Source organism: Amblyraja radiata, unplaced genomic scaffold (assembly GCF_010909765.2).
Source record: "Amblyraja radiata isolate CabotCenter1 unplaced genomic scaffold, sAmbRad1.1.pri S157, whole genome shotgun sequence".
Lineage (NCBI taxonomy): Eukaryota > Metazoa > Chordata > Chondrichthyes > Rajiformes > Rajidae > Amblyraja > Amblyraja radiata.
The window spans coordinates 1-27,428 of NW_022630143.1; the positions used below are offsets into that span (position 1 = coordinate 1).

Consider the following 27,428-nt stretch of genomic DNA (forward strand, 5'->3'; position numbering starts at 1 on the left):
GGTATATGGATGGGAAAGGAATGGAGGGTTATGGTCTGAGTGCAGGTAGATGGGACTAGGGGAAAATAATTGTTCGGCACGGACTTGTAGGGCCGAGATGGCCTGTTTCCGTGCTGTAATTGTTATATGGTTATATGGTTATAGATCGACGCGGCAAGGTGCATTTATAACCCAGCCTTCAACCCCGACAGAGAACTCCTGCAATGTGACTTACGGTGTTACAGAAACATAGAAAATAGGTGCAGGAGTAGGCCATTCGGCCCTTCGAGCCTGCACCATTCGCCATTCAATATGATCATGGCTGATCATCCAACTCAGTATCCTGTACCTGCCTTCTCTCCATACCCCCTGATCCCTTTAGCCACAAGGGCCACATCTAACTCCCTCTTAAATATAGCCAATGAACTGTGGCCTCAACTACCTTCTGTGGCACAGAAGTCCACAGATTCACCACTCTCTGTGAAAAATGTTTTTCTCATCTTGGTCCTAAAAGACTTCCCCCTTATCCTCATGAGTCGTCGGAGCAGAATTAGGCCATTCGGCCCATCGGGCACTATTGGCTTATGGCAGCCGTTTCCATGCCGACCAGCGATCACCCCGCACACTAACACTATCCCACACACAATTTACATTTTTACAGAAGTCAACCAACCTCCAAACCTGCACGTGTTTTCAGTGTGGGAGGAAACCGGAGATCCCGGAGAAAACCCACGCAGGTCACAGGGAGAACGTGCAACCTCCGTACAGACAGCACTCGCAGTCAGGATCGAGCCCGGGTCTCTGGCGCCGTGAGGCAGCAGCTCTACCCGCTGTGCTGCCGTTAAGCCCTGGAAACAGCTCATTCCCATACTCGGAGCTGGAGTCCCCCCCCCCCAACCCCGGGAAAGAAGGGAATGTACTTACAGCTCCCACCGGCATTCCAAGGGCCAGTCTCAGCTCATCGGACAGGTCTCCAGGTTTCTTCTCCTTTAGACGGGTCTCAAACTCTTTTCCCTGTCGGGGACGAGAAAAGGAAACGTGTTGAAGAGATGTGTGAGAGAGAGAACGGTAGACGCTGGTTTAAATCGAAGGTAGACACAAAATGCTGGAGTTCGGCACGGTCTAGAAGGGTCGAGACATTCCTGCCATAGAGGGAGTACAGAGAAGGTTCACCAGACTGATTCCTGGGATGGCAGGACTTTCATATGAAGAAAGACTGGATAGACTCGGCTTGTACTCGCTAGAATTTAGAAGATTGAGGGGGGGATCTTATAGAAACTTACAAAATTCTTAAGGGGTTGGACAGGCTAGATGCAGGAAGATTATTCCCGATGTTGGGGAAGTCCAGAACAAGGGGTCACACAGTTTAAGGATAAGGGGGAAGTCTTTTAGGACCGAGATGAGGAAAACATTTTTCACACAGAGAGTGGTGAATCTGTGGAATTCTCTGCCACAGAAGGTAGTTGAGGCCACAGTTCATTGGCTATATTTAAGAGGGAGTTAGATGTGGCCCTTGTGGCTAAAGGGATCAGGGGGTATGGAGAGAAGGCAGGGATGGGATACTGAGTTGGATGATCAGCCATGATCATATTGAATGGCGGTGCAGGCTCGAAGGGCCGAATGGCCTCTACTCCTGCACCTATTGTCTATGTTTCCGCGCTGTAATTGTTATATGGTTATATAACTCAGCGGGTGAGGCACCGCGCCAATTAACCTACAAACCCACACGTCTCTAGGATGTGGGATGAAACACATGTGGTCCTGCGTGCAAACTCCACACAGACAGCATCCGAGGTCAGAGTCTCGGGTGCTGTGAGGCAGCAGCTCTACCCGCTGCGCTTGTCCATATTCAACCTGATTCTGTGCTGATTTAGTGACGTCATTCAGTCGTCGGTGATAGGAGCAGAATCAGGCCACTCGGCCCCATCAAGTCTACTCCCCCATTCAATCGTGGCAGATCTATCTCTCCCTCCTAACCCCATTCTCCTGCCTTCACCTCGTAACCCCTGACACCAGCACTAATCAAGAATCTATCTATCTCTGCCTTAAGTATATCCACTGACTTGTGGCCTCCACAGCCGTCTGTGGCAAAGAATTCCACAGATTCACCACCCTCTGACTAAAGAAATTCCTCCTCATCCCCTTCCTAAAAGGAACGTCCTTTAATTCTGAGGCTGTGCCCTCTGGTCCTAGACTCTCCCACTAGTGGAAACATCCTCTCCACATCCACTCTATCCGGGCCTTTCACTATTCAGTACGTTTCAATGAGGTGTCTCCTCCCCCTCATCCTTCTAAACTCCATTTACAATTTATACTGAAGCCAATTAAACATGCACATCTTTGGAGTGTGGGAGGAAACCGGAGCACCCGGAGAAAACCCACGAGGGCCACAGGGAGAACGTGCAAACTCCGTACAGACAGCACCCGTGGTCAGGATCGGACCCGGGTCTTAGGCGCTGTGAGGCAGCAACTCCACCACTAGCCACACTGTGGGAGGGGCTGTGTCTCCCCCCACCCTTGTACAGTGAGTACAGGCCCAGTGCCGACAAACGCTCATCATAGGTTAACCCAAAGATCCTATAGCGAGCAAGATAGACCACTCGACGAAAAAGGCGTAGTACGGTCACGGGTAATTTTCGGCCCCATTTCCGTAACCGGCTTCCGTCTCCGCACCAAAGATCCCATCGTAGCGGAGCAAAGATACTAGCGCGGAGACGGAAGTTACGGAAACATCCTCGTAAAAATCAAAGTTATTTGGTAAAAATCTTCTCCTCATTTTCAGAATTATAATTTATTAACAGAAACTGTTCCCCTGAAACGTTGATTACCCTGCGGGTTGGGTCGGGTTACTAAAATGGATGAAAAAAAGGCCCACGTTCCGCTCCGTTGCGTACTACACGTCAGCCCATTGCATTTAGAAGGAGTGGTCTATCTATAGGATCCCACTCATTCCTGGGATCGTTCTTGTGAACCTCCTCTGGACCCTCTCCAGAGCGGGCACATCTTTCCTCAGATACTTGCTCACGTAAGTGACAAACAGCGGGGCTGGGCTGTGCAAGGCGTGCGTGCGGTATGGGACTACGCGAGCAGTCTGGGTGCGGTGAGGACGAGGGACAAATCAGCCATAAACAGATTAGCACCTTAATTAATCGCTAATCGCACCACTAAAGAAACACAGACGTCATAAATCTGTACATTGCATCGACCTTCAACTGTTATCCCAGCTCTCGTTGAGATTAGATTACATTTAGTGCGCGAGAAAGAACTGCAGATGCTGGATAAAATCGAAGGTAGACACAACATGCTGGAGTAACTCAGCGGGACAGGCGGCGTCTCTGAAGGTGACGTTTTTACTAAATTCGGTTCACAATAACCCTTCGCCCAACCCCTCCGCTCGGTTCGCAAAAACCAACCTGATCTCCCGGTGGCTCAGCACTTCAACTCCCCCTCCCATTCCCAATCCGACCTTCCTGTCCTGGGCCTCCTCCATGGCCAGAGTGAGTCCCACCGCAAATTGGAGGAGCAGCACCTCATATTTCGCTTGGGCAGTTTACACCCCAGCGGTATGAACATTGACTTCTCCAATTTCTCCCTCCTTCCCCTCCCCAGCTCTCCCTCAGCCCAGTCTCCACCTCTTCCTTTCTTCTTCCCGCCCCCCCCACCCTCACATCAGTCTGAAGAAGGGTCTCGACCCGAAACGTCGCCAATTCCTTCGCTCAATAGATGCTGCCTCACCCGCTGAGTTTTTCCAGCATTTTTGTCTACCTTCGATTTTTCCAGCATCTGCAGTTCCTTCTAAAACATTTCTCTAACTTCAAGTAACTATTGCATCCCCTCTCTCGCCGATCTTCTCCCCACCGCAGTCATCGTCCTTAGAAGGTAGACACAAAATGCTGGAGGAACTCAGCGGGTGAGGCAGCATCTATGGAGCGAAGGAATTGGCGACATTTCGGGTCGAGACCCTTCTTTATCTATGGAGAGAAGGAATTGGCAACGTTTCGGGTCGAGACCCTTCTTTATCTATGGAGAGAAGGAATTGGCGACGTTTCGGGTAGAGACCCTTCTTTATCTATGGAGAGAAGGAATTGGCGACGTTTCGGGTCGAGACCCTTCCGGGTCTCGACCCGAAACGTCGCCAATTCCTTCTCTCCATAGATGCTGCCTCACCCGCTGAGTTCCTCCAGCATTTTTGTCTACCATCTAGAACAGGCCATTTAGAACGTAGAACCCTTGCTGGTCCGCCACCCATTTCCCCCCGCACCCTTGCCGAATCAACTGACGTCCCGGCCTCCGAGAAGAGTTTGAAACATATAAGATTATTAAAGGCTGGGACACGCTAGAGGCAGGAAAACATGTTCCCGATGTTGGGGGAGTCCAGAACCAGGCGCCACACACACACACACACACACACAGTTTAAGAATAAGGATTAAGCCATTTAGAACGGAGACGAGGAAACACTTTTTCTCACAGGGAGTGGTGAGTCTGTGGAATTCTCTGCCTCAGAGGGCGGTGGAGGCAGGTTCTCTGGATACTTTCAAGAGAGAACTAGGGCTCTTAAAGATAGCGGAGTCAGGGATATGTGTAGAAGGCAGGAACGGGGTACTGATTGGGGATGATCAGCCGTGATCACATTGAATGGCGGCGCTGGCTCGAAGGGCCGAATGGCCTCCTCCTGCACCTATTGTCTATGTTTCTATGGGGGAAGAAGGCAGGAAAAGGGGATTTCCGCTTAGAGATGGGACTCACCTCATAGTACAGGTCCCCGTGGATGGTCAGTTTGGGCTTGGTCTGCCATTTGAAGAAGGCGTCGTGCAGCTTCTGGTAGTCGATGTCAATCTTGCCCATTTTGGGCCGCACCTTCTCCCTCATCTTGGTCTTCATGGTCTTCTGCTCCTCCTGCGGGCAAAACAGCACTCTCAGTCGCGCAGGCCCTTCGGCCCAACTCGTCCACCCTGCCCAGGCACGCCGACCTCCCACAAACACAGCTTCAGCTTCAGACGGAAGGCACAGCTATTCACCCTGCAGCCCGATGCTGACCAGCGCCCGGAGAGGCCAGCTATTCAACCTACGGGCGCATCGGACCTTTCTAACTGCTGTTTTGAGAATACACTCAGATGGGTGCACTCTCTCTCTCTCTCACACACACACACGGGCGCCTTCTCCCTCTCTCTCGCACACCCCTCTCATACACACACACACACACACAGGGGTGCCTTACACACACGACATCCCCTCTCTCTCTCTCTCACACACACACACACACACACACCCCTTCTCGCACACACATACACAGGGCACCTTTACACAGACAGACAGGGGATCCTTCACACACACGGGCACCTTCTCTCTCTCTCACACACACACCACTCTCATACACAGGGGTGGATGCCTTACTCACACCTACGGCATCCTCTCTCACACACACCGCTTCGCGCACGCACACCTTCTCTCTCTCTCTCTCCAACACCCCTTCTCACACACAACCACACTCAGCGGCGCCTCATACACACACACACACACACACACAGGCGCACGCACCATCACGCACCCACGTACCTTCTCTCTCACACGCACGCTAGAACATAGCACAGGATTTCGGCCCGCAGTGCCGAACACGATGGCAGGTTAAATTAATGTTTCTCTCTCACACACACTCACCCACACACACTCACACACACACACTCACCCACAGAGACGCACTCACACACACACACTCACCCACAGAGACGCACACTCACACACACAGACGCACGCTCTCCCACACACACACACTCACCCAGAGACGCACACTCACCCACACAGACGCACGCTCTCCCACACACACACTCACCCAGAGACGCACTCACACACACTCACCCAGAGACGCACGCTCACACAAACACAGACGCACGCTCACACACACGCTCTCCCACACTCACCCAGAGACGCACGCTCACACACACACAGACGCACGCTCACACACACTCACCCAGAGACGCACGCTCACACAAACAGACGCACGCTCACACACACACACTCACCCACAAAGACGCACGCTCTCCCACACACAAACACTGACCCAGAGACGCACGCTCACACAAACACACACACTCACCCAGAGACGCACGCTCACACAAACACAGACGCACGCTCACACACACACTCACCCACAGAGACGCACGCTCACAAACACACACGCTCTCCCACACACTCACCCAGACGCACGCTCACACACAGACGCACGCTCACACACACTCACAGACGCACGCTCACAGACGTACGCTCACACACACACACACTCACCCAGAGACGCACGCTCACACACGCACGCACGCTCTCCCACACACACACAAACACTGACCCAGAGACGCACGCTCACACAAACACACAGACGCACGCTCTCCCACACACTCACCCAGAGACGCATGCTCTCACACACACACGCACGCTCTCCCACACACACTCACCCAGAGACGCACGCTCTCACACACACACGCACGCTCTCCCACACACACTCATCCAGAGACGCACGCTCACACAGACGCACGCTCACACACACTCACCCAGAGACGCACGCTCACACAAACACACAGACGCACGCTCACACAGACGTACGCTCACACACACACACTCACCCAGAGACGCACGCTCACACACACACACGCACGCTCTCCCACACACACACACAAACACTGACCCAGAGACGCACGCTCACACAAACACAGACGCACGCTCTTCCACACACACTCACCCAGAGACGCACGCTCTCACACACACGCACGCTCTCCCACACACACTCACCCAGAGACGCACGCTCTCACACACAGACGCATGCTCTCCCACACACACACATACACACTCACCCAGAGACGCACGCTCACACACACGCACGTTCTCCCACACACACACGCTCACACACACATACACACAGACGCACGCTCACCCACAGACACACACTCACCCAGAGACGCACGCTCACACACACACAGAGGCTCCTCCACACACAGACACGGGGGCAGGGTGCCCACACACACACACACACACAGGCTGCCTGCGCACGGCGCGCACATATACAGATTCCTATACACACACAGAGTTGCATACGCACATACACACACACATTCACTCACAAACGCACAGAGCTATACACATACACGTACAAGTGTACACACACACACGTACAAGTGTACACACACACACACTTTACCTTCTCCTGCAGGGCCTCTCTCATCTCCTGGATGCCGGTGCGGCGGATAAACTCGGGCAGCTCGAAGGGGGGCTTCTCGATGCCGCGCTTGCCCTGCAGATACTTGCGCTTGAAGCACCAGTGCCGGGGCACGGGCACCGAGTTGCGGGTGGCCTTGAGGTGGACGAGCAGCTTGGGGTCGTGCGCTGTCACGTCGTGCATCTCCACCACGTCCGGCCGGGCCACCAGCTGCGGGCCAAAGGGCAGAGGTCAGCGGATGTCAGGGGTCATGGAGTCTGACACAGTTACCCACCACTGTGTTAAAAATAAACCTGGCCCCGCACACTTCCTTCCAGCTAAGTCGGCACACAATGCAACGTACCTGCTTCAGTTCAGCCACACTCAGGCGATTCAGTCTCCTCATCTTCTTCTTTGACAGCTTGGGGAGGTCGTCCTTCTTCATCTGAGGGAATAAGAGCCCCACGGTTCAGTTTAGTGTCAGTCCCCGGCGACATCACCGCCCGCCACAGCGAGCCACTTCACGGGTTTAGCTCAGAGATACAGTGTGGAAACAGGCCCTTCGGCACCACGAGTCCACGCCGACCAGCCAGCGATCACCCCGTACACTGATTTAAAAATGCATGCTCCTGAACGCATCATCAGTGATGTAACCTGGGTTCATTGGGTGTTTTGGGCCTTTCAACCAAAGATCCTATAGACCACTCCTGCTAAATGCAATGGGCAGATGTGTAGTACACAACGGAACGGAACGTGGGCCTTTCTTTCATCCATTTCAGTAACCCGACCCGACCCGCAGTGTAATCAACGTTGCGGGGGAACAGTTTGTGTTAATAAATTAAAATTCTGAAAATGAGAAGATTTTTACCAAAGAACTTTGATTTTTACGAGGATGTTTCCATAACCGGCTTCCGTCTCCGCGCTAGTATCTTTGCTCCGCTACGATGGGATCTTTGGTGCGGAGACGGAAGCCGGTTACTGAAATGGGGCCGAAAATTACCCCCTGAATCTGCCCATGAGCGTACTACGCCTTTTCCGTCGAGTGGACTATCTTGCTCGCTGTAGGATCTTTGCTTTCAACATCAGACACCCTCGCCCAGGCGACCCAGCCACGGTTGATCAGACCACGACTTGTGTTCAGGTGGCATTCCCTCCTCTCCTGATCCAGAGCCATCGCGAGGCCTTCTCCGCTGCCTCTGTGGTGTTCTCGATGGCTCTTCCCCTCTCCATTCCGTTGATGCCCTTTGTAGGCTTTGTAGAGCGATTGCCCAGCACAACCTCAATGGGCATCACACACACACACACACACTATGGCCAATTTACCATCTTTTACTGAAGCTAATTAACCTACAAACCCGCGCGCCTTTGCAGCGTGGGAGGAAACCGGAGCACCCGGGGAAAACCCACACGGTCACGAGGAGATCTTACAAACTCCGTACGGACAGCGCCCGTAGTCGGGATCGAACCCGGGTCTCTGGTGCTGTGAGGCAGCAGCTCAACCCGCTGTGCCACCGTGCCCATCATCCCTTCCATATCTCTCGTTTCCCCCCCCCCCCCCCCCCGACTCTCAGACTGAAGAAGGGTCTTGACCCAAAACGTCACCCATTCCTTCTCTCCAGAGATGCTGCCCGTCCCGCTGAGTTACTCCGGCATTTTGTGTTCAAGAAGGAACTGTGCAGATGCTGGAAAATCGAAGGCAGACAAAAATGCCGGAGAAACTCAGCGGGTGCAGCAGCATCTATGGAGCGAAGGAAATGGAGCTGGGAGGAGAGGGGGTAGCAGGGAGTGGCGGGGAGGGGGCGAGGATGTAGGCGTAGATTGCCCGTGCTACAACGAGGGGCCCCACACTCACCGCATCATCATCACTGTCCAAATCATCATCGTCACTGCTCCCCTTCAGGTCCGTTTCAAACCCTTTCTTCTTCAGCACCACGGCCGACTCCAGCTTGTCGGTTTTGTCCGGCTCTTTGTCCTTGTCTTTCTTCACATCGTCCGTCAGCTGAGAAGAGAGGAGAGGAGAGAGGGCGTGGGTTATTAAGTTTCACGAGTTTATTGTCACGTGTACTGAGGTACAGTGAAAAGCTGCTGTTGTGGAAACACTACATGATTACAATCGAGCCGTCCACAGGGTACAGATACAGGATAATTGGTATAACAGTTAGTGCAAGGTAAAGCCAGCAAAGTCCGTGCAAGGATAGTCCAAGGGCCTCCAATAACAATAGACAATAGACAATAGATGCAGGAGTAGGCCATTTGGCCCTTCGAGTGATGAGGGGGGGATCTTATTGAAACATATAAGATTATTGAGGGTTTGGACACGCTAGAGGCAGGAAACATGATCCCGATGTTTGGGGGGGGTCCAGAACCAGGGGTCACACACAGTTCAAAAATAAGGGGTAAGCCATTTAGAACGGAGACGAGGAAACACTTTTTATAGAAACATAGAAAATAGGTGCAGGAGTAGGCCATTCGGCCCTTCGAGCCTGCACAGCCATTCAATATGATCATGGCTGACCATGGCTTATCACAGAGAGTTGTGAGTCTGTGGAATTCTCTGCCTCAGAGAGCGGTGGAGGCTGGTTCTCTGGATGCTTTCAAAAGAGAGCTAGATAGGGCTCTTAAAGATAGCGGAGTCAGGGGAGAAGGCAGGAACGGGGTACTGATTGAGGATGATCAGCCATGATCACATTGAATGGCCGAATGGGCCTACTCCTGCACCTATTGTCTATTGCCTACTCCGATAACTTGAGAGCCACCTACCCTGAAGGACTCGAATATCCTCTTGAAGTAGATGAAGTTGGCGTCGAACATCTCCGGCTCCTCGGTGATGTACTCCACCTCTACATCCGTGTCGGTGTCCATGGCTTCCACCGCCTCCGCCTTCTTCTTCACCCCGTTCTCCTCGCCCCGCACCCCCTTCTTTTTCTTCTTTCTGTTGCGGCGTTTCCGGCTTTTCTGAAACAAAAAAAGGGAGAAGAGCCATTTTTATCCCCCGCCCTATTTTTTTAAATCCCAAACCTGTCACTGGAGGTGGAGGTGATGGGTTGTTGATTAGTAAGGGGGTCAAGGGTTGGAGGGCGAAGGGGATGGGATTGAGGGAAAAGAGATCAGCCATGATTCTTGATTAGTGCAGGTGTCAGGGGTTATGGGGAGAAGGCAGGAGAATGGGGTTGCGAGGGAGAGATAGATCGGCCATGAATGAATGGCGGAGTAGACCCGATGGGCCAAATGGCCCCTATTCTGCTCCTATCTCTTGAGAAACTCAATCAATCAATTTTATTTGTATAGCACATTTAAAAACTCACGTTGACCAAAGTGCTGAGCATCAGTGCAGGGACTATCTTAATACATACAATGGTACACAGATCTAACAATACATCCATAAACTGTACTGTACTATATCAGAGGGCCTCAAAAACGCTAGGGAGTGGAAATAGGTTTTGGGTCGTGTCTTAAAGGAGTCGATGGAGGAGGCAGTTCTGATGGGGAGCGGGATGCTGTTCTGCAGGGCCTGCAGGCACGAAATTTCGTTCAGACTGAAAGGTCTGAATGACAATAAAGGAAATTCAATTCAATTCAATTCCACAGTGTAGGGGCTGCAACCGCAAGAGTGCGGTCGCCCCTGAGCTTAAACCTAGACCGCGGGATGGTGAGTAGCCCCAAGTCGGCCGACCTGAGGGAGCAGGAGGTAGAATGGTGGGTTAGAAGATTTTTGATATGGGGGGGCAAGCCCGTTAAGGGCTTTGTAAACGAATAAGAGGAGCTTGAAGTTGATTCTGTACCGTACTGGGAGCCAGTGGAGAGAGGCCAGGATCGGGGTGATGTGGCCCCTTTTACGGGTGGGTACGCCATGGGAGGGAGGTTCCACCATGGACAGGCATGGGCTCTATGTAGACAGAGGGCCAGGGGCAGTGAACGGAGGAGAGATGTCAGGAGAATGGGGTTGAGAGGGAGAGGTAGAGCAGCCACGATTGGATGGTGGAGTAGACGCGGATGGGCTGAATGGCCCGATTCAGCCCCTATGACTGACGATGACGGCTGCAACAAACCTCTTTCTTCGACAGCGACGAGGCGAGCTCTTCATCCTCGGTATCGGCCGGTGTCAGGGTGGCTCCCAGCGTTGAATCAGCCTCATCTACAGAGACACAAACAGCAGAAACTAGAGCTCAGTGGGAAGGAACTGCAAACACACACACAGACACACACACACAGAGACACACTCACACAGACACACTCACAGACACACTCAGAGACACACTCACACAGAGACACACACACACACACAGAGACACACTCACACAGACACACTCACAGACACACTCAGACACACTCACAGGCACACACACAGACACTCACACACAGACAGTCACACACACACAGACACACACACACACAGAGACACACACACAGAGACACACACACACACAGAGACACACACAGAGAGACACACACAGAGAGACACACAGAGACACACACACACACAGAGACACACACACAGAGACACACACACACACAGAGACACACACACAGAGACACACACACACACAGAGACACACACACAGAGACACACACACACACAGAGACACACACAGAGAGACACACACAAAGACACACACACACACGCTCACACACACTCACACAGACAGACACGCTCACACACAGACACGCACACTCACACAGACACGCACACTCACACAGACACCACCCGAGGTCAGGATCGAACCCGGGTCTCCAGCTGTGTCAGCCATTGATTAAATGGCGGAGTAGACTTGATGGGCCGAATGGCCTAATTCTGCTCCAACAACTTATGAGGGAAACTCCACATGGTTAAAGGGTGAACATGCAAACTCCATTCAAACACCACTCATGACCATATGACCAGGGGGGGGGGGAACAAGAGACGATGTCGCTACTGACCTGAAGCCTCCGATATTGCCGTCTGCTCCACCTGCCGCTGCTCCTTGAGTTGAAGGATCTTCTCAAGGACCTGGGGGATTCTGGGGCCGGGTCCCAGCTCATCGCCCTGCCAGAGAAGGAAGAGTTTGGGTGAGACAACATCGTGCAACGGGCGCACACACACACACACTTCAGCTCACGGGCCCAGGTGACAAGTTACGAGGGGGCGCAGCGGGTAGAGCTGCTGTCTCGCAGAGCCAGAGACCCGGGATCGTTCCTGACCGCGGTTGCTGCCTGTACGTTCCCACCCGTGACCTGCGTGGGTTTTCTCCGGGTGCTCCGGTTTCCTCCCACACCCCAAAGACGTGCAGGTTTGTACGTTAATTGCTTCGGTATACCTGTACATTGTCCCTAGTGTGTGTCGGTAGAAACATAGACAATAGGTGCAGGAGGAGGCCATTCGGCCCTTCGAGCCTGCACCGCCATTCAATATGATCATGGCTGATCATCCAACTCAGTATCCTGTACCTGCCTTCTCTCCATACCCCCTGATCCCTTTAGCCACAAGGGCCACATCTAACTCCCTCTTAAATATAGCCAATGAACTGTGGCCTCAACTACCTTCTGTGTCAGAGAATTCCACAGATTCACCACTCTCTGTGTGAAAAATGATTTTCTCATCTCGGTCCTAAAAGATTTCCCCCTTATCCTTAAACTGTGTGGCCCCTTGTTCTGGACTTCCCCAACATCTGGAACAATCTTCCTGCATCTAGCCTGTCCAACCCCTTAAGAATTTTGTAAGTTTCTATAAGATCCCCCCTCAATCTTCTAAATTCTAGCGAGTACAAGCCGAGTCTATCCAGTCTTTCTTCATATAAAAGTCCTGCCATCCCAGGAATCAGTCTGGTGAACCTTCTCTGTACTCCCTCTATGGCAAGAATGTCTTTCCTCAGATTAGGAGACCAAAACTGTACGCAATACTCCAGGTGTGGTCTCACCAAGACCCTGTACAACTGCAGTAGAACCTCCCTGCTCTTATATTCAAATCCTTTTGCTACGAATGCTAACATACCATTTGTTTTCTTCACTGCCTGCTGCACCTGCAGGTAGTGTTAGTATGGGGATCGCGGGTCAGCACCGACTTGGTGGGCCGAAGGGCCTGTTTCTGCGCTGTATCTGGAAACTAAACTTCAACTTGGTATCTTTCCAATAAATGTTGTACCCTGCCTGTACGCCTTGCGGCTTGATTATATTCATCGCAGTCTGTTCTTTGACTGGTTAGCAGGGGAACAAAAGCCTTTCACTGTACCTCGGTACATTTGACGTTAATAAACTAGGCTAAAAAAGGCATAGGAGCGGAATTAGGCCATTCGGCCCATCCACTCTGCTCCGCCAATCTATCATGTCCACCCCCATAACACCATTCTCCCGACTTCACAGCATAACAAGACACAAAATTGCTGGTGTAACTCAGCGGGACAGGCAGCATCTCTGCAGAGATAATGTTTTATTATTAATGTTTCATGTTTTATACGTCATTCTGAACTGTCACTGTATGTCATGTTGTCCCCTATCAATAACCCGTACCTGCCTGAATAAGGGGTAAGCCATTTAGAACGGAGACGAGGAAACACTTTTTCCACACAGAGAGTTGTGAGTCTGTGGAATTCTCTGCCTCAGAGGGCGGTGGAGGCCGGTTCTCTGGATGCTTTCAAGAGAGAGCTAGATAGGGCTCTTAAAGATAGCGGAGTCAGGGGATATGGGGAGAAGGCAGGAACGGGGTACTGATTGGGGATGATCAGCCATGATCACATTGAATGGCGGTGCTGGCTCGAAGGGCCGAATGGCCTCTACTCCTGCACCTATTGTCTGTTGTCTAAAGGTACGTCCTTTAATTCTGAGGCTGCGGCCTCTGGTCCTAGACTCTCCCTCTAGCGGGGAAGACCTAACCAGAGAATTTCATCCACGCTGATGATCGAGACGGTTCTATTGAGGGATTTTATTGAGAGTTATTAGATATTATATCACAGGTGGGACACATGGAGAGGGAACAGCATTGGTGGCTGTGCGAGGACACCTGGTGGACAGGTGCAGCAAACGCTTCACCTCCAGCAAGGCAAACAGTGCCGGAGGAACTCAGGGGGTCAGGCAGCATCTGCGGAAGGTGGCGGGAGAGAGAGAGAGAGTGGGGGTGGGGTGGGGGGGGGGGCAGAGAAAGAGGGGCGGACAGGATGGGGGAAGGGGAGGGGAAAAGCAGGGGGGAGAGAGGAGGAGGGAGTGGGGGGGGGGGGAAGAGTGGAGAGGGTGAAGGAGAGAGAGAGGGGGTGGGAAGATAGTGGGGGACAGTGGGAGGGAGTGTGGGGGGGAGAGAGGGGGAGGGAGAGAGAGAGAGAGGGAGAGAGAGGGAGACAGATGGAGGGAAAGATGGAGAGAGGGAGAGAGGGAGAGAGGGAGAGAGGGAGAGAGGGAGAGAGAGAGGGAGAGAGGGAGAGCTAGATAGGGCTCTTAAAGATAGCGGAGTCAGGGGAGAAGGCAGGTACGGGATACTGAGTTGGATGATCAGCCGTGATCATATTGAATGGCGGTGCTGGCTCGAAGGGCCGAATGGCCTCTACTCCTGCACCTATTGTCTATGTTTCTATGTAACAAGCTTCCCCTGGTGAATGAATTCTAGTTTCAGCCAGAGGTACTTCCAATTCAGCGCTCAATCACACTAGAAACATAGAAAATAGGTGCAGGAGTAGGCCATTCGGCCCTTCGAGCCAGCACCTATTGTCCATGTCTATGAACCTGTACGTTATCGTAGTGTGGGAGGAAACCGAAGATCTCGGAGAAAACCCACACAGGTCACGGGGGGGGGGGGAAGGTACAATCTCCTGTGGGTCGGGATGGAACCCGGGTCCCTGGCGCTGTGAGGCAGCAGCTCTACCCGCCGCGCCACCTTGCCGCCGGCCCGTGTCCCGCGCGGCGGACTCAGAGCGGCTGCGTTACCTCTCTGTTCTCTTCTCCGGGGGGTGGGGGTGGTCCGCGGATGCGTGGGCCCATCCCTGGCCCGGTCAGCGTGGCGGACATCCCCTGCGGTGACGAACGCATGCCCACGGACATGGACAACTGAATGGGCCCGCTGCCTGGTGCACGGGGAACGTCAGGAGAGGAGGGAGAGAGAGAGAGAGAGAAATAAAACACCATCAGAACAAAATCGCACGGCAGCAAACAACAGATTCATATCAACACTGAAAACACACAACGTGCTGGAGTCACTCAGCAGGTCAGGCGGCATCTCGAACCGAAACGTCACCCCTTCCTTCTCTCCAGAGGTGCCGCCTGTCCCGCTGAGTTACTCCAGCCTTTCGTGTCTCTTCCGAAGAAGAAAGGAAGAGGCGGAGGCAGTGGGAGAGCTGGGAAGGGGAGGAGAGAGCAGGGACTGCCTGAAATTGGAGACGTCAATGTTCACGCCGCTGGGGTGCAGACTGCCCAAGCGAAATACGAGGTGCTGCTCCTCCAATTTGCGGTGGGACTCACTCCGGCCATGGAGGAGGCCCAGGACAGAAAGGTGGGATTGGGAATGGGAGGGGGGGGGGGGGAGTCGAAGTGCTGGGCCACCGGGAGATCAGGTTGGTAATCCACATCTTCAAAGCAGGCGTAAGAAAGAACTGCAGATGCTGGTCAAATCGAAGGTGGACACAAAATGCTGGAGTAACTCAGCGGGCGAGGTAGCATCTATGGAGAGAAGGAATGGGCGACGTTTCGGGTCGAGACCCGGAAGGGTCTCGACCCGAAACGTCGCCCATTCCTTCTCTCCATAGACGAAGGAGGGTCTCGACATAGATGAAGGAGGGTACTCCAGCTTTTTGTGTCTACCTTCGATTTAAACCAGCATCTGCAGTTCTTTTTCCTGCACATCTCTGGAGGGCGTTTATAAGGGGCGCTTCAGGTCTGGGCCTGGCGCAGCGGTAGAGTAGCTGCATCACAGCGGCAGAGACCCGGGTTCGATACGGAACATCTCCCGCTACACCCGCCTTCTGCAACTCCCGGCCCCTCTCAACCCCCACTATCCCCCCCCCCCCCCACCCCCAATGCCCCTCATGTCCCCTCTCATCACCTTTACCAACGCACACGTACAAACACGCACACGTAAACACGCACAACCACCAACACGTACAAACACGCACACACATACATACACGCAGAAAAATACGCATAAACATGCACACGTAGACACGCAAACATGCACGTAGAAAAACACGCAATGTACAAACACGCACACACTAAAATATACCGTAAACACGTACAAACACACACACCCCCCCTGCAGTTATTGCTTGTTGCCCCCGCTCCCCCCCCATCCCCCCCTGTACGCGGCGGCGGTGCGTCACCTACCTCGCGGCCCCATCGTCAGGCGGGGCCGGACGTCCATAGGCCGGGGTCCCGAGACACCCTGCTGCAGCTGTGCCATTTCCTGCTGCTTCCTCTCGTGCTGCATCAGAGCGGCTGCCTGAGGGGAAGACGCGAAACGAGTCAGCGGGAGCTGCAGCACCGAGGCCCTGCGTCTCATCTGCTTTGCAAAAGAAAAGAAATCACCCAAAGCATGCAAACCTCGCTCGCCAACCCGGGCGGGACGCACCCCGCCGCCAGCCCACCGCGCCGATCACACTCCCCGCCGGCCCACCGCGCCGATCACACTCCCCGCCAGCCCACCGCGCCGATCACACTCCCCGCCGGCCCACCGCGCCGATCACACGCCCCGCCGGCCCACCGCGCCGATCACACGCCCCGCCAGCCCACCGCGCCGATCACACTCCCCGCCAGCCCACCGCGCCGATCACACTCCCCGCCAGCCCCACCGCGCCGATCACACTCCCCGCGGCCCACCGCGCCGATCACACTCCCCGCCGGCCCACCGCGCCGATCACACTCCCCGCCAGCCCACCGCGCCGATCACACTCCCCGCCGGCCCACCGCGCCGATCACGCGCCCCGCGACCACACGCAACACCGAGAGAGAGAGAGTCCCGAAACACTGCACAGGACGCCCCACATGCGCGAACGCTCCTCGTATATGAAGCACCGCATGCACGACTGCCTTGCTCAGAGTACTCTGCGCGCGCAAACACACACACACACACCGCATTTCCTGCAGCGCATCTACACTTCCTAGAACGTCACTCCCTCTTCTCCCCTCTCCCATCGGGCAAGAGGTACAGAAGTGTGAAAACCAACGCACACACACCTCCAGATTCAGGGACAGTTTCTTCCCGGCTGTTATCAGGCAACTGAACCATCCTACCACAACCAGAGAGCGGTCCTGAACTACTATCTACCTCATTGGGGACCCTCGGACTATCCTTGATCAGACTTTACTGGACTTTATCTTGCACTAAACGTTATTCCCTGATCATGTATCTGTGCACTGTGAATTGCTCAATTGTAATAGACACCAAGCTGGAGTAACTCAGCGGGTCAGCCAGCATCTCTGGAGCAAAGGAATAGCTGGAGTAACTCAGTGGAGACCCTTTTTCAGACTACTATCTAAAATCTATAATTATACTAAAGTCCTGAACTACTATCTTCCCCATTGGTGACCTTCAGACTATCCTTGATCGGACTTTACCTTGCACTAAACGTTATTCCCTTATCCTGTACCTGTACACTGGAAATGGGCGGACTTCTCGAAGGCACGGTGCTGCCTTTGCCCGAGGTGTGGAGAGGGGCAGGGAAGAGGGTCTTACGAGTCCGATAGCAAGGAAACAACCCCCTCCCGCCCAAGTACACTAGTCCCACCTGCCTGTCTTTGGCCCACATCCTTCTAAACCTTTCCTATCCATGTATGTACCTGTCCACAAAATATTTCTTAGATTTTGTTATAATCCCTGCCTCAACTATCTCCTCCGGCAGCCTGTTCCATACACCCGCCACCCTGTGTGTGTGTGTGTGGAAAATTCAACCCTAGATCCCTATTAAATCGTTTCCCGTTAACCATAAACCTAGCCCCTCTGGTCCTTGATTCAACTGCTCTGGGCCTGTCCCACTTACAGGGCATTTTCGGTGACTGCCGGCACCCGTCACAGGTCGCCGAAAATGTTCGACATGTTGAAAATCCAGCGGTGACTAGAAAGACGCTACGACTCTTTGGGCGACTGAGGAGACTCACGACCGTACAGGCAACATGTCGCGGGGTGAAGCCTGTATGGTCGTGAGTAGTCGCCCAAAGAGTCGTACCTTGTTCTGGTCGCCGCTGGATTTTCAACATGTTGAACATTTTCGCCGACCTGTAACATAGACAATAGGAGGAGGCCATTCGGCCCCTTCGAGCCAGCACCGCCATTCGATATGATCACGGCTGATCATCCACAATCAGTACCCCGTTCCTGCCTTGTCCCCATATCCCTGGATTCCTTTAGTCCCAAGAGCTAAATCTAACTCTTTCTCTTGAAAACATCCAGTGAATCGGCCTCCACCGCCCCTCTGTGGCAGAGAATTCCACAGACTCACACAACTCTCTGGGTGGAAAAGGCTTTCTCCTCATCTCAGTCCTAAATGGCCTATGACAGGTGCCGGCAGTCGCCGAAAAAGTCGTGTACATAGAAACATAGAAAATAGGTGCAGGAGTAGAGGCCATTCGGCCCTTCGAGCCTGCACCGCCATTCAATATGATCATGGCTGATCATCTAACTCAGTATCCTGTACCTGCCTTCTCTCCATACCCCCTGATCCCTTTAACCACAAGGGCCACATCTAACTCCCTCTTAAATATAGCCAATGAACTGTGGCCTCAACTACCTTCTGTGGCAGAGAATTCCACAGATTCACCACTCTCTGTGTGAAAAATGTTGTTCTCATCTCGGTCCTAAAAGACTTTCCCTTTATCCTTAAACTGTGACCCCTTGTCCTGGACTTCCCCAACATCAGGAACAATCTTCCTGCATCTAGCCTGTCCACAGATTCACCACTCTATGTGGGCCAGGCCCATTATAGACATGCGACACCGCGAGTGTGCGCGCCCCCCCCCCTCCCCCATTCCCCCCCCCCCCCTCCTCACCCAGCCCAGCCGGAGGGTCGTGTTACCTGCTTGGCTCTCTCCTCCTGCTGGATGAGGATGGCGGCCTGCTGCTGTGCCAGCTTCAGCCTCTCTTCCTCGGAGAGGCCCGACGGGTCGACGGAGGGCATGTGCATGCGGGGGCCCATCCCGTGGGGCACCCCCATGGGGAAGCCCATCTGCATGCCGGGCGGGTGGGGGATTCGCGACATGCCCATGGAGCGGGGGGGCATCTGCATCCCGGCCATCTGCAAGAGACGAAGGCGGCGAGTGACGACATCGGCCAGTGGAGCTGGAAGTGTCTGACCACCCCACCCCACAGACAGTGAGCGAGCGAGCGGCCATTACAACAAGCTACACTTATACTTCTACACCGGCCCGGCCTGCAAGTGTCTGACCAACCCAGCCCACAGTCAACCAGCAACCGCACAACTGTAGCCTGCATTTATATAGCTCCAGGGATATCCCTAAACATCTAAACACTGTCATCAATCAAGTACATACACACACACAAGGCCCTTCGGCCCAACCAGCCCACGCTGACCCAGATGCCCCATCTCAGAGTCTTACAACGTGGAAACGGGTCATTTGGCCCAACCTGTCCATGCTAACCAAGATTCTCCATCTACACTAATCATACTGCATGGAAACAGGCCCTTCGGCCCAACTGGCTCATACTGACCAACTTGCCCCATCTACACTAGTCATACGGCAGTAGACAGGCCCGTCGGCCTAACATGCTCACACTGACCAACTTGCCCCATCTACACCAGTCATACGGCAGTAGACAGGCCCTTCGGCCTAACATGCTCATACTGACCAACTTGCCCCATCTACACCAGTCATACGGCAGTAGACAGGCCCTTCGGCCCAACCTGCTCATACTGACCAACTTGCCCCATCTACACCAGTCATACTGCATGGAAACAGGCCCTTCGGCCTAACATGCTCACACTGACCAACTTGCCCCATCTACACCAGTCATACTGCATGGAAACAGGCCCTTCGGCCCAACTGGCTCATGCTGACCAACTTGCCCCATCTACACTAGTCATACGGCAGTAGACAGGCCCGTCGGCCTAACATGCTCACACTGACCAACTTGCCCCATCTACACCAGTCATACGGCAGTAGACAGGCCCTTCGGCCTAACATGCTCATACTGACCAACTTGCCCCATCTACACCAGTCATACGGCAGTAGACAGGCCCGTCGGCCCAACCTGCTCATACTGACCAACTTGCCCCATCTACACCAGTCATACGGCAGTAGACAGGCCCGTCGGCCCAACCTGCTCATACTGACCAACTTGCCCCATCTACACCAGTCATACGGCAGTAGACAGGCCCTTCGGCCTAACATGCTCACACTGACCAACTTGCCCCATCTACACCAGTCATACTGCATGGAAACAGGCCCTTCGGCCCAACTGGCTCATGCTGACCAACACGGCCCCATCTACACTCGAGTCAAACAGCGTGAATATCATTAAACACCTAAAGGCGGTCATACAATCATAGTATCAAACGGCAGACAAACAGGCCCTTCAGCCCATCCCGCCCATGCTGGAAGTGTCTGATCACCCCACAGACAACCAGCAACTGGACAACAACACGCTGCATTTATATAGCTTCTCGGGATATTGTTAAAACATCTTAACGCTGTCACAAAGCCCACAAACAGGCCCTTCGGCCCTACCTGCCCATGCTGACCAACACGCCCCATTCAAGATGGTCCCATTTGCCTCGTAGCCCTCCAATCGATGTACCTAGCCCAAGTGTAGGAAGGAACTACAGATGCTGGTTGACTCCGAAGATAGACACAAAATGCTGGAGTAACTCAACGGGTCAGGCAGCAAACATCTCTGGAGAAAAGAAATAGGTGACTTTTCGGGTCGAGACCCTTCTTCAGTAGAATCAAATCTGAAGAAGTGTCTCGACCCGAAACATCAAGTATATATTTTCTCCTCTACCACCGCTGTTGCACCAGCATCTTGTGTGAAAAAGTTGCCCCTCATGTTCCCTTTAAATCTTTCCCCTCTCCTTAAACACACATCCTCTGGGTCTTGATTCCCCTACGCTGGGTACAAGTCTCTGTGTATTTGCCCCGTCTATCCCCCTCATTTACACACATCTATAAGGTCATTCCCTCAGCCTCCTGCGCTCTGAGGAATTAAGCCCTAGTCTGCCCATCCGCTCTCTATAGCTCAGGGCTTCAGATCCTGGCAACATCCTCACCAAGTCCCACATCCTTCTCCATATGGCCACTTCTTTTCCTTCTCCGCTAATAGCTTTAATCAATAACTCTTTTGATTTAATACTTAACCCAGCGGCAATTACTAAATGTCCATTTGCCTCTGCGAGACGAACGACTAATTCCACTCAATCAGTGTTTAAGAAGGAACTGCAGATGCTGAAAAATCTTTGGTGCAAATGTAAATTGTCCCGTGTGTGTGTGTGTGTGTGTGTGTGTGTGTGTGTGTGTTAAGGTGCAGGGATCACAAGTCGGTGCGGATTCAATGGGCCAAAGGGCCTGTTTCCGCGCAGTATCTCTAAACTAATCTAAAGAAGCTTCAGGGTACACAAAGATGCTGGAGAAACTCAGCGGGTGAGGCAGCATCTATGGAACGAATGAAATAGGCGACGATTCGGGTCGAGACCCTTCTTCAATTGTGATTATTTGTCTACCTTCAGAATTAAAGGACGTTCCTTTAGAAAGGAGATGAGGAGGAATCTCTTCAGCCAGAGGGTGGTGAATCTGTGGAATTCTTTGCCACAGATGGCTGTGGAGGCCAAGTCAATGGATATATTTACAGCAGAGATAGATAGATTTTTGATTATTACGGGTGTCAGGGGTTATAGGGAGAAAGCAGGAGAATGGGGTCAGGAGGGAGAGATAAAGGGCCTCGACCCGAAACGTCACCTATTCCTTCGCTCCGTAGATGCTGCCTCACCCGCCGAGTTTCTCCAGCAATTTTGTCTACCCACTCAATCAAGGAGTAGCCCGGGTGCACAGTGGTTGGTTGGGTTCAATCCCAATCTTGGCTGCTGTTTGAATGGAGTTTGCATGTTCTCCCCTGAATAGTGTTCAGTTTCCCTTGTCTGTTGTGGTTCCCCACACCACGACCCGAAGCATATTAACGAGACTATTAACTGCGTCAACCCAGTGACGGTACTTTCTGTGTTTTTATGCTGTTTAACCACCTTTTTCCATTGATATAATCGACTTTATAATGTGCTTATACAACACAAGGTTTCTCAGAGATTAGGTATCTACTAATTCGACTATGATACGAATTGGCTGTGGAGGCCATCAATGGATATTTCTAAGGTGGAGATTGACAGATTCTTGATTAGTGCGGGTGTCGGGGTTATGGGGAGAAGGCAGGAGAATGGGGTTGAGAGGGAAAGATAGATCAGCCACGATTGAATGGCAGAGTGGACTTGATGGGCCGAATGGCCTAATTCTGCTCCTAGAACTTACACAACTAAGTGCTAGTGATGAATTGAGGAACAACACTTGCATCACCTGGGGCTGAATTAGTTAGAATGAGATTTAAATTGGGAACTAAAGTTTTTTTACACAGAGAGTGGAATTTTCTGCCGCAGAAGGTAGTTGAGGCCACAGTCCATTGGCTATATTCAAGAGGGAGTTAGATGTGGCCCTTGTGGCTAAAGGGATCAGGGGGTATGGAGAGAAGGCAGGGATGGGATACTGAGTTGGATGATCAGCCATGATCATATTGAATGGCGGTGCAGGCTCGAAGGGCCGAATGGCCTACTCCTGCACCTATTTTCTACGTCTATGTTTGAAAATGAATTCGAAATTTGACGAGTGGGAGGAAAAAAGCTGCCTTGGATTTAAACAATACTGGAGAAAAAACAATTTCCATGTAACCCCCCCCCCCGGTAATCAGATACCATTGTCCCTTGAGAATATGGTTTGTCAGTTTCATCATAGGTCGCCATTGAAACTGGCAAGTGATTACTTCTATTGATACTTATGCGATGATACTCTACTAAACATAATAATATACAGGCTTTAGTATTTAAAAAAATAAACGTATTACTATTGAAAAGGCTTATTTTTGAACCTACAGAAAACTACCTTTGTTATTGAGAGTCAAAAACTCCCTAGCACCTTATAGGACTTGGTTAGACTACATTTGGAGAATTATGTGCAGTTTACTGGTTGAATCTTTGGAGGGAATGCAGAATAGAGTTATCAGGACGCTGCCTGGAATGGATGTTATTCGCTATGGGGAGATTGGTAGGAAGGAACTGCAGATGCTGGTTTAAATTGTGTACTAGTCATGTCTCTACTATTTATTTCATTCCCCTTACATGTTTTTCCTCTACATGCTCAATTTTTGTAAGGTGTCCTTGAGACTCTTGAAAGGCGCCCATAAATAAAATTTATTATTATTATTATTAGGCACAAAATGCTGGAGGAATTCAGCAGGACAGGCAGCATCTCTGGAGAGAAGGAATGGGTGACGTGAAGGGTCGAGAGATGCTGTCTGTCCCGCTGAGTTCCTCCAGCATTTTGTGCCCAGCTACAAGGAGAGGTTGGACAGACAGGACGAGGTTGGTTATCTCGGGAATTTCAGGAGGTTGAAGGGAGAAGTTTACACAAGTGTGAGAGGCGGGGATAGGGTAGACAGTCAGAACCTTTTCCCCCCAGGGTTGAGCCAGTGCCGAGACAAAGCAGATATCAGGTTGTCACAGTGGTGCAGCGGGTGGAGCTGCTGCTCTTGCCTTCTGAATTTTGTAGTTGGCAGGGCAGTACTCTGCATATCGCCAACTTGGACAATTTAAACAATAAAACATTTTTATCAAGCAAATTAACTTACAAACCTGCACGTCTTTGGAGTGTGGGAGGAAACCGAAGATCTCGGAGAAAACCCACGCAGATCACGGGGAGAACGTGCAAACTCCGTACAGACAGCACCCATAGTCGGGATCGAACCCGGATCTCTGGCGCTGCATTCTGCTGTAAGGCAGCTAACTCTACCGCTGTTCCACCGTGACTGCTTACAGCGCCAGAGACCCGGGTTCGATCCTGACTAGGGGTGCCATCTGTACGTTCTCCCTGTGACCGCGTGGTCTTTCTCCGGGAGCGCCGGCCTCCTCCCACATCCCAAAGATGTACAGGTTTGTCAGTTCATAGGCATCGGTGAAAATTTGTAACTTGTCCCTAGTGTGTAGGATAGTGCTGGCGTACGAGGTGATCGCTGGTCGGCGCGGACTCGGTGGGCCGAAGGGCCTGTTTCCGCGCCTTGTCCCTTATCTCAGAAGCCTGAGGTGTATCCCAATTCCCCCCCAATTCCCAAATCGTCTCTAACCAACTGAGCTTTGCTCACCTGCCCCGGCATGGGTGACATGGGGTGCCCCTTGTCCAGCTCATCCTTACGCACGGGTCGGTTCAGAATCGATCCAGTCTGCAACACAGGAGGGCAAAAAACAGACGATGACGTCGAACAGGCAGATAATACCCTCCCATCAAGTCAAACTCGGAAGGAGAGCAAAGAGAAAGATACAGAGTGCAGAATATAGTTCTCACCGTTGTAGCGCATCGGTTCCAGAGACAAAGTCCAATGTCCGCAATGGGGTAAAGTGAATCGGACAGTACCCCAGCTCATGGAAGGACCGTTTGTAAGAACTGTCTGTGGGGCGGCACGGTGGAGCAGCGGGTAGAGTTGCTGCCTCACAGCGCCAGAAACCCGGGTTGGATCATGACCACAGGGGTGCTTGTCCGCTCAAGTCCCTCCTCCATGTCTACAAAGCCCTCAATGGGCTTGCCCCCACCTACATAAAATGTCTCCTCACCCACCACTCCACCTCCAGGCCCCTCAGATCGGCCGACTTGGGGCTGCTGAACATCCCGCGGTCTAGGCATAAGCTCAGGGGCGACCGATCGTGCCTTTGCGGTTGCAGCCCCTAGACTGTGGAATAGCAGCATCCCCCTTCCCATCAGAACGAACAGCCCCCTCCATCGACTCTTTTAAGTCACGACTAAAGACTTATCTATACTCCCAAGCCTTTCCTGACGTCCTCTGAGTGAGGGCTACACGTATATATGTATGTACGGTACACAAAATTGCTGGGGAAACTCAGCGGGTGCAGCAGCATCTATGGAGCAAAGGAAATAGGCGACGTTTCGGGCCGAAACCCTTCTTCAGACTGGGTTTGAAGATATATATGTATGTAGTCTGTTTTGTTGAGCTATTCTTATAACAAATGTAAAGCACTTTGGCCAACGAGAGTTGTTTATTAAATGTGTTATATAAATAAATGTGACTTGACTTGTCTGTACGGAGTTTGTACGTTCTCCCCGTGACCTGCATGGGATTTTTATAGGATCTCCGGTTTCCTCCCACACTCCAGACGTACAGGTTTGTAGGTAAATTGGTAGTAATTATAAATTATCCCAAGTGGGTGCCGGATAATGTTACTGCAAGGGGATCACTGGTCGGCACGGACATAATGGGCTGAAGGTCCTGTTCCTCTCTGTATCTCTAAGCTGTTTCAAATGCTGATAACAGAGGGGAAGAGGCTCTCGAGTCTGGAGCTGTGCACTCTTAAGCCTCTCAAAGGTAGATAAAAATGCTGGAGAAACTCAGCGGGTGCAGCAGCATCTATGGAGCGAAGGAACTAGGCAACGTTTCGGGTCGAAACCCTTCTTCAGACTTAAGCCTCTCAAGGTCTAAAGAAGGGTCTCGACCCGAAACGTCGAACCTATTCCTTCGCTCCCTAGATGCTGCCTCACCCGCTGAGTTTCTCCAGCATTTTTATCTACCCTCAAGCTTCGTTAGTTTAGTTTAGAGATAATGTGCAGAAACAGGCCCTTTGGCCCATCGAGTCCGCACCGACTAGTGATCCCCGCACATTAACACTATCCTACACACAAACACACACACACACGAGGGACAATTTACATTTGCACCAAAGCCAATTCACCTGCAAACCTGCACGTCTATGGAGTGTGGGAGAAAAGTTTCAAGAGAGAGCTTGATAGGGCTCTTAAAAATAGCGGGGTCAGGGGATATGGGGAGAAGGCAGGAACGGGGTACTGCTTGGGGATGATCAGCCATGATCACATTGAATGGTGGTGCTGGCTCGAAGGGCCAAATGGCCTCTACTCCTGCACCTATTGTCTAAAACTGAAGATCTCGGAGAAAACCCCACGCAGGTCACGGGGAGAACGTGCAAACTGCGTACAGACAGCACCCGGGTCTCCGGCGCGGTGAGGCAGCAGCTCTACCCGCTGCCCGAGGGGAGAAGAGGGAATGACCGCGTTGGGTCACGGTCCTTGATTATGCCGGCTGCTACCCCGAGGTAGAGATGGCGAGGATGGCGTGGAGGCTGGTCCGTACACAGCGGGGATTGCGGTGGCGACGGGGAAGGGCGGCGTGGACCCACTCACCTGGAGACTGTAGTTCTGCAGGCGTTCGATCAGATCTTCACGCACTCCTTTCAAAACAAAGACACAAGATGTTGCGATGAGTTCAGAGCAGATAGCGACAAACTGTGCTCAGCATCAGCCCCTCGTTACCCAGCCTCACAGTTCAGATCTTAACCCATCCCTCGCTGTCCTGTCTGTATCAACCTTGCCACTGAAATCATCGTCTCATTCAGTGCTGAAACAGGCCCTTCGACCCAACTTGCCCGGACTGACTAACATGCCCCATCTACAACTGCCCACATTTTGCCAACATCCCTCTAAACCTCTCCTTTCTATATACCTATCCTGGCCTTCTCTATCTTTTAGTCTGAGCAAGGGTTCTAACCCAAAACGTCACCTATTCCTTTTCTCCAGAGATGCTGCCTGACCCGCTGAGTTACTCCAGCTTTGTGTCTATCTTCATGTACCTGTGTTTTAGATGTTCAATTGTGCCTCAACTATCTCCTCTGGCAGCTCGTTCCACATACCCACCATGGGAAAAGTTGCCCCTCAGGTTCCTATTAAATCTTTCCCCTTACATTAAGCTCATTTCCTCTGGCTCTTGATTGTCCTACTCTGGGTAAAACACTGTGTATTCACCCCATCTATTCCCATCAGGATCTTATACACCTCTCTAAGATCATCCCTCGTCCTCCTGCTCCCCTGGTCCACACGACCTCTCCCTGTAGCTCAGGCTCTCGAGTCCTGGCAACATTCTCGTAAGCATCTATTGAACAGACAGTAATAAAGTTCCTTCCAATTGTCCGCTGGCACCAAGCGTGGGTGGTTGGAGCATCAGATCGACGACGGAAGCCAGGCAGCCTCACCCATCGTTCCTCTCGAGTCTTGAGCCATCCGTGTACTCTGTGGAGGGAACGTTTCCGATCGGAA

General features: G+C 52.3%; 1 protein-coding gene across 1 annotated transcript in view; it reads right to left on the reverse strand.

Moving 5' to 3' along the window:
* Positions 1-877: 877 nt before the first annotated feature.
* sf3b2 (splicing factor 3b subunit 2) overlaps positions 878-27,428 on the reverse strand; it is a gene marked incomplete at its 3' end in the record, with an annotated part of 31,942 nt that continues 5,391 nt past the window's right edge. Inside the window, exons 2-14 of the mRNA XM_033016201.1 lie at positions 26,520-26,566; positions 24,457-24,534; positions 19,124-19,342; positions 16,440-16,614; positions 15,051-15,187; positions 12,081-12,186; positions 11,213-11,298; positions 9,924-10,118; positions 9,016-9,162; positions 7,528-7,608; positions 7,167-7,394; positions 4,727-4,876; positions 878-993 (exon numbers count right to left, since the gene is read on the reverse strand). Of these exons, the coding sequence (XP_032872092.1) occupies positions 878-993; positions 4,727-4,876; positions 7,167-7,394; positions 7,528-7,608; positions 9,016-9,162; positions 9,924-10,118; positions 11,213-11,298; positions 12,081-12,186; positions 15,051-15,187; positions 16,440-16,614; positions 19,124-19,342; positions 24,457-24,534; positions 26,520-26,566 (1,765 nt within the window). The remainder of the gene's footprint in view (positions 994-4,726; positions 4,877-7,166; positions 7,395-7,527; positions 7,609-9,015; positions 9,163-9,923; positions 10,119-11,212; positions 11,299-12,080; positions 12,187-15,050; positions 15,188-16,439; positions 16,615-19,123; positions 19,343-24,456; positions 24,535-26,519; positions 26,567-27,428) is intronic.